Source organism: Sus scrofa, chromosome 1 (genome assembly GCF_054392235.1).
Source record: "Sus scrofa isolate SSC_HxYL_T2T_F1_AM1 chromosome 1, Sscrofa_HxYL_maternal_Yorkshire_Landrace_v2.0, whole genome shotgun sequence".
Classification (NCBI taxonomy): domain Eukaryota; kingdom Metazoa; phylum Chordata; class Mammalia; order Artiodactyla; family Suidae; genus Sus; species Sus scrofa.
Window position 1 is genome coordinate 100,675,047 of NC_139383.1, and position 8,513 is coordinate 100,683,559.

General features: G+C 38.0%; 1 protein-coding gene across 1 annotated transcript; it reads right to left on the bottom strand.

The window, feature by feature from the left end:
- Nucleotides 1-618: 618 nt before the first annotated feature.
- LOC100519587 (olfactory receptor 9G19-like) lies at nt 619-1,536 on the bottom strand. The gene has a single exon (XM_013994320.1). It carries the CDS (start codon nt 1,534-1,536, stop codon nt 619-621), a length of 918 nt encoding a protein of 305 aa, XP_013849774.1.
- Between the last annotated feature and the right edge of the window lie 6,977 nt (nt 1,537-8,513).

Consider the following 8,513-nt stretch of genomic DNA (forward strand, 5'->3'; position numbering starts at 1 on the left):
TTTTTTCCAATTCTAGGAAAAACTATATAGATATCATTCTATGCTTATGATCCAACCAAAAGATTCCCATGCTAAAGGAGTGTGCTATTCTATCATTTTATGAAGGAAGAAGAGAGAGGTTGGTGTTATGTTCTTTGTTTTTAATCTAGAGTAAAATGAAATTTAATTCAAATCCTTATCATTTTACATTAAATTTTATCTCCTAAATTGCTGCAATTTTCTCATCTTAGGTCTCTTGAATGGACAGATATCAAGAATGAAAATTCTTTAATTTATGTTGTGAGATTTTTTTTTTATGGCCCAAGGGGCCTGCTATCCCAGTCTAGGGGTCCGATTGGAGCTGTGCCAGCACATGCCGCAGCCACAGTAACACCAGATCAGAGCCGTGTCTGTAACCTACACTGCAGTTTGCAGCAACACCAGATCCTTAATCCACTGAGCAAGGCCAGGAATTGAACCCATATCTTCATGGATACTAGTCAGGTTCTTGACCTGCCAAACAACAAAGGGAACTCCAAGAATTAATGACCCAAATGGAACACAATGGAGCTATTCTTGAGATATAATAACCTGATCAATAATTATCTTTGCCTATCCTGAGAAGGCAAGAATCTTGATTTATTTGAGGAGTTTATTCAGAGCTTCTTTCATATCCTTATTCCTTAGGCTGTAAATCATGGGATTCAACATGGGGAACACCACGGTGTAAAATGTAGAAACTATTTTATCTCTATCTAAAGAATAGCTTGATTGTGGACGAGAGTAGATGTAGAGGATGGAGCCATAGTACAAGGTGACAGAGATAAGGTGGGAGGAGCAGGTGGAGAAGGCTTTGAGGCGGCCCTGGGTGGAGCGGATCTTCAAGATAGTTGTGATGATGAAGAGGTAGGAAGCTATTATAAGTACAATGGGGGTGATGACATTGGAAGCCAGGACAAAGTAGAGCACAGTCTGGTAGCTATCCTTTCTTCCACAAGCCAACTTCACCAGAGGTGGGATATCACAGAAAAAGTCATCAATAATGTTGTTGCTACAGAAGTTCAAGGCAAAAGTCCCTTTGGTAACAATGAAAGCATTAATAAAGCCACCAAGATATGAGGGTGCTATGAAGAATGCACATAGTTTTATGGGCATGGCCTGAGAATATAGCAGTAGCTTTGAGATGGCCATGTAATGGTCATAGGCCATGGCAGCCGGCGGGTAGCACTCACTGTAGGTCAGCCCAGCAGAGAAGAAAAACTGGGCTACACAGCCAGCAAAGGAGATGCTTTTGTCTTCAGAGATACACGTCACTAGGATCTTTGGGGTGTAGACAGAAGAATACCAGAGATCCAGAAAAGACAAATTCCCAATGAAAAAATACATGGGTGTGTGCAGCCTGGAGTCTTTACAGATCAACACCATGAGGGTGGTATTTCCTAACACAGTCGCAGAATTGATACCAAGGAAGGTCACAAACAGGACCAGCTGCACCACAGGGTCTGTTGTGAAGCCCACCATTATGAAATCTGTCACTGTGTAATTGCTTCTCTCCATGGCTACAGGTAATCTCACCTAGGAGGAAAGAAAATGACTTGAGCTTGAATCTCTATGCTGAAAACATAGTGAAGGACATTTCATTACTGCCAGACCTTGAAGTCTAGGATGCAGCAATGTAAGTGTCCATTTTTGAAAGAATGTTCATTTTGCTACAAAACCACTCAGATTGTGCTATATGTTGTTAAAAGATAGAGTTTGCACATTATAATTTTCAGGTGTTTCTTTGATCAAACGTCAATTTGAATCAGGCAGCTCTTAACCAAATGTGATGAGGAGTTGTTTACAGACAGGAAGTAGGGCAGAGGACTTGGTAGAGAAGATATGGAGGCAAAACAAGGAAATTATCTGATTGGCCATAGCTTAAGTGGTTGTCTTATTAGGAAAACCTAGCAGGCTGTTTGTGATGGTTGTTCTTAGATTTCATTTTCTCAGGTTCAAGTAAATTGAGTCTTGTCTTCAGTTTTGTAAGATTCCTTACACAGTCTACCAAAAGGTAAAAACATCTGAGGCTGATTGTTTCCCTGTTTAGTGGCTTTAAAATTTTCAATTATAAATGTTTGTCTTTGGTTGATTTTTTTTCCTCTTAAGAATGATTGTTCAACTAAAGGAAAGATGCACTTAATATCCATCTTCTTGTACTTTGGTCTTCTTCATAATCACAATTTTCTTTTATGCTAAAGTCATGATTCCTTATTTGTGTCTGAAATACTGAATGTTACCTATTTTTAACATATGTTTTTAAAGAATTAGGTCTTTTCTTTTAGTGTTTCCACACATTAGGCCAAACTAGAGCCGTTATAAATTTATCTCATCACAGTATATACATGAGGAAGGAAATACAAGATTAAGTAAAAAGGGAATATACACAAACTTTTGGGGAAAAGTCTATATAGGATCAGCTTTTTCATACATGTTCTACCAAAAAAAAAATAGCAACAATAATCTAAAGGGTCAATTTTAAGTGTAATTAATTCAGGAAGTTCTCATGTGGTGCAGTGGGTTAAGGATCTGGCATTGCTGTTGCTGTGGCACAGTCGGTACAGGTTCATCCCAGGCCTGGGATCGTCCATATGCCAGATGCAGCCCCCTCCCCCACAAAAAAAAAAGAAAAAAAGAAAAAAAAAAGAAAAAAGGTATAAGTAGTTCATGTATACTACATAAGAAATATAATACTAGATACTCTTGTATTATTTTAGATTTTTATTTTTTATAATATTTTATTCTTTATAATATTTTCCCTTAATGGTAATAATTAGGCAAAATATATGTCTTGGAATATGACAATGAGACTTAATATTGTATACAATGATATGGACATTTTCCTCTCTTCAGAGTTGCTGCATGGTGAACTACAAATGATCCATTGAAATGATGGACGAGAACATATCTAGTGACTGCACACCCATATAACACTTCAGGGACAATTCTGGTCACACTAACTTCCCATCAACCTAACTCCTTTTATAGTTCAATAAAAATCATGGACAACATGATTATTCATAACTCATTGTTTTGGAATCTATAAAAATATTAAATTTAACAAAACTATCAATATTAGCATCAAAAATGCTATTCTAATAAATTATTTTTGAGTAGAATATTGAACAATATAAGCTGTTCCACATAGGCTTTGATAGGATTACTCCACTAATGCTTCCCCCCAGTAGGGTCAATGTCTACACAAATGTCAAATCCCAAAATTCCTTAACTCCTCATCTGATTTGATCTATCAGCAGCATTTGAAATAGTTCATCAGTGGTTCCTGCTGGAAACCCTCTCTTCACTAGGTTTCCAGCTCATCAGACATGCCTGGTTTCCTCTCCTTCTACAGCTGTGTGTTGTCAGTGATACTGACCCCAGCTTTGATGTTTGGAAAGCCCAGACTCAACCTTTGAATCAATTCTCTTTTTCTCCCGCAATCACTTTCCAGTGGACCATACAGTCGAATGACTTTCTGTGCTCTCTATATGTGAGTCCTTATGTATGTGTATATGTATTTATGTATGTACATATCTATCATTATATCTATATACTCTCCATCCATCAGATATCTCTTGACCATTTCTCTTCTCTGAACTTGAGACTCATGGACCCAAGTGCCTACCTAATATCTCCTACAGAATATCTCCCGGGAAGTTCAGGAGATGTTCAATTCTTAACAATCCTTTCTAAGCCTACTTTGCTCTCAGACCTCTCCATTGCAGAAAATGCATTATCACCACTTAGGAAAAATCATGGGATTATTTTTGACTCCTTGTCTTTTACACTGTAACTGACTAATCAACAACATCTTAATTCTATCTTCAAATATATCCAGAACCTGCCCAATTTCTCCCAGCACCTGCGGGTCCGCCTACACTCAGCCTCTATCATCTCCCCCTTGCATTGCTGCAGAGCCTCTACTCATCTCCCTCTGTCCTCCCCACTTCCACCCTTACCCCACTTGAGCCTCTCAACAAGGCAGCCAGAGTGATCCTATTAAAATATCAGGTCAATCATATTAGTCCTCATCCTCAAACACTCCAGCGACATAACTTATTCAGAGGAAAAGCTCCAATGCTTCTAAAGAATTGTAAGCTAATTATCTTTTTCTTTTGATTCTTGCTCTTCTCCCCTTCACTGATCACACTGCCTCAGCCCTGCTGCCTTCCTTGCAATTCCTGGAATAAACTGTGTCTCCTAAAGGCTTGGCAGTTATTCCACCTATGGTGAAAATGCTCTTCTCTCTTTGTAGAGAGATGGTGTCTTTACAGAGAATTCCCTCACACTTTTCAGGTATCAAATTGCCACCAATACTACCTCTCCTTGGGTGACATTTCTCTGTAGCCCTTTTCTTCTGTACTATTCTCCCTGGAACAGCTTATTATCTAAGACTACATTACATCTCATTACTTTAGCTTATTCTCCTTTCCATTCACTGGAATATATTCTTTCCTGGATGCTCTGGATGGAAAATACATCTCAGTTGTATCTTTATGTCATCTTATTGGGAGGATTATTATGAGTTTTTGCGGGCTGCCTCTTTTAAGGGAATCACAGCACAACCTGAGAATAAGTTAGTGGCTTGGCCATATCTTCAAAAACATGGATCCCTGAGAAATAAAAGGGGCTTCCTGTGGGGAAATGGTGAAAACTCTTGGACTGAATCTCAATATTAGAGCCTTCTGACTCTATTGCTCTGATTCTTGCAAATATTCCAGAATTTTATCATTTATTAAAAAAAAGAGCTGACAAATTTGAAGACTTTCCTAGTGTTTTATAGACATTTGTACTTATTCCTACAGCATTCATCATAGACATGTTTAAAGGTTAATTAGCATTCCTTTTACAGACAACCTGTACTTCATACATGTGGCATCACATACGACTTTCCAAATACCTTTCAGGTCATCTTCTCTCAGAGCCTTTTATCTCTTGCATTTACAGCCAGTCCTGGTTATATGTACAGAAACATTCTATTCCCTTTGTCCAGGACCAAGAACAAAGGGAATAGAGTCATAGCCAAAAAGGTACCACGCTGTGGACCCAGCTAACTTTTACCTGCCAAGGCTCATAGTGAATTTGATTCCTTAAGTGCCTTGGGGCTTCATAGCATTGAAAATCTCTGAAAAAGCAATTAACTAGAAAGAGTATTAAATTCATCTAGAGAAGTCACTCAATGCAAAAGGAGGGCATCATTTTCAAAGTAGTGACACTAATTTTTTTATTTTGCAAAACCACTCATTGCAAAACACCTTCCTTGGAACTTTATTAAGTTGCCTAATGCTATATATGATATGTATCATAGTCCCCATTATATATAAGAAAGTAGATGGAGAGCAGTGAATTAACTTGCCCAGGTAATCTTAGATGTAAGGGCAGTCAGGGTTTAAACCCAAGGCAATCTTATTAGAAAAGTTGTAGTCTTTGCCCTAACACAAGTGTACACTGGGGAGACAATCTTTGAGTGTCTATTCGACTATGACACCGATGCTTCAAAAGTAGACTACACTTATCCTGAGTGTCTATACGGGAAGATAATACAACAAATATATTCTGTCTCACTTTTTATCCACTCATTACTCAATTTTAAGTGTCAAAATAGTTCCATTGCCAATGTCCCTAAAAGCACCTTGTTGAGATATATTATGATATATCATAATATTTATTGGGAATTTAACCTATGCCAGGAACTCCACTGAGTGCTTTAAAAAAGTCATCTCATTTTAACCTTCACAATAACCTTGTGAGACAAACATGATGATCATTCCCATTTTATGGAAAAGCTATTGCTGCACAGTACTGATTTTATGTAAATTGTTTGAGGCACCAAACTGGATGCTTTGAGAGCCAAAATTAAAAACCAGTTCTCTTAGTGCTCGTCACCTGTGTCCAAACCTGCATCTCTGTGTAACATTTCCTATGTTCCAGATCCTCTTCCAGGTACTGTGAAGAATGACAGAAGCCAGGAATGAGGCATGACCTCAAGAAGAGTGTCGTTTATCAGGTGACACCAACTCTTTATAAACAAAAAGGTGTAAGAAGTTATGACAGAATTACCTATTGTACATGACACTAGGAGGCAGGCCAGAATAGAGAGCTTTCTAGAAGCATTCTAGCAAGTGCTCTGTGTTTAGGAATGGTTTTATGCAGGAGGGAGAATCATGTTTCTGTGCTTGAAGATGCATGAACAATTACTCTGTGAGAGGAAGACATTTCTTAAAACTGAAACTATAGGCATGAAATGAGGGAATGGAGTGGAGTCAAATGTGTGTCAGATCTGTTGGAGTTCAGAATCTATTTGTTGGCATGGTGTTATGTTAGATGAGATTGCCAAGGGCTTTTTATACCCACTCATAAAATTCTGAAAGACAATGCCTTCACCTAAATCGGTATTAAAATACTTGACTTCAACTTAAAAGCTTTTGTATAGCAAAGGGAACCATAAACAAAACAAGAAAAGACAACCTGCAGAATGGGAGAAAACATCTACAAATGATGTGACTCAAGAGGACTCAATTTTCACAAGATACAAACAGCTCATCCAGCTCAATATCAAAAGAAGGAGCAGTTATAAACAGATCTCTTTTGCATCCTAATGCCAACTCAAAACCAGATGGGACACATATATTTCCTTGGGTAGAGACTGGCTTGAAGAATTGGGTTATGTATTTGTTAATCAGAACCAGAATACTATGGTAAGAGGCTGTTTGATAACTAGCAAACATGTCATTTTTTCCTAACTAAGTATATATTGTTGTGCTGTAAACTAAATCGTGAAAATTTATTTCCAAATTAATAAAATCATTTTTTTTGTGTGTTTTGAGATAAGTTTCTCCTGTCTGTGATTCTTTACAGAAATATCTTAGGCCTTTGAGCTTTCTTAAAGAATATCCAACTGAAAGAAATTTAACCTTTCTTAAAATTTATTTTGACCTTTAAGTTAACAATTTCTAGTAACCTCAGCTACTTCATCCCTTTTCCACATTTTCTTTTGAGATATTAATAGTGTTGTTTCTTTTATAAGTGGTTCCTGATAGTTGCTTCTTATTTGTGCATTTGTTGTTTCCGCTTTGCCCTTTTCTATAATATCAGTTGCTCTTTTTGATCTCTATTTGTGAGTAATGCTGCTTCTCCTTGTGACTCTTTGTATGGGTAGAAACGGCAATGGGAAATTGGTGAAGATATTTCAGATGAAATCATTTCCTTAGCACTTAACTTATCTCTGTAAGTTAATGACCATTGGACTCCTTGTGAGGAACAAGTAAAATTTTCTTCTAACATCGGAATTTGACAACTTACCTAAAGTTCTCAGCAACACCATCACCAGTAAAATTCAAGAGAATTCAAATCTCTCTGTATCAGAATGTTTTATATCAGCTTCTGGATTCCTAGTCTTTTTTTTTTTGTCTTTATTTTTTGCCATTGCTTGGGCCGTTCCCACGGCATATGGAGTTTCCCAGGCTAGGGGTCAAATCGGAGCTGTAACCACTGGCCTACACCAGAGCCACAGCAACGCCAGATCCGATCTGCGTCTGCAACCTACACCACAGCTCATGGCAATGCCGGATCATTAACCCACTGAGCAAGGGCAGGGACCGAACCCGCAACCTCATGACTCCTAGTCGGATTCGTTAACCACTATGCAACGGCGGGAACTCCTGGATTCCTAGTCTTATAGAGCCTTACAACCCCCTCAGGATTTCATGATCTTGGGAAATAACTAACGAGACAATTAAATCAAACTTTATGTTGACAATTGGGTATGATTTAGCATTAGAGAATTTTTTTTGAAGCTACAAATCCCAGGTGAAAATTAATGTCAGAATTTTTATTCTCATTCCCTCTAGGATTTTACAGGAGTTAAACAAAACATGAATGTGCACACATTATATATACCATATATATATATATATTCATATGTATGAATTTTTGTGTTGTTGACTTAAACGATATGCACAAGGGAGTTCCCATCATTGTTCAATGGTTAACAAACCCCTGACTAGTATCCGTGCAGATGCAGGTTTGATCTCTGACATCCTGCAGTGGGTTAAGGATTTATTTATTCACATTTCTGTGAGCTGTTATATAGGCCGAAAGTGCAGCTCAGATCCTGCCTTGCTGTGGCTGTGGCGTACGCTGGCATCAACAGCTCCAATTTGACCCCTGTCCTGGGAATCTCATTATGCCCTGTGTGTGGCCCTAAAGACAAAAAGACAAAAAAAAAAAAAAAAAATTAGCACAACCTAAAGGTTGAGAGTTAAGTTTTCTTTGAGGCAAAATGAGGACTACGGCCTGGAAGGCAACATTTTAGATAGCTCTGAAAACAGCACTCCAAAGCGGTAAGGGGGCAATATCAGTATATATGAGACTTTGATAAGGAGGAGGTACATGAAATCTAACATACGTTGTGCATAAGATTGCTGCTAGAGAAGCTTACTGCTAGTCACAGGAACAGATGTTGTTGTGAAGTATTTTAGTGCTTTTCTAGATAT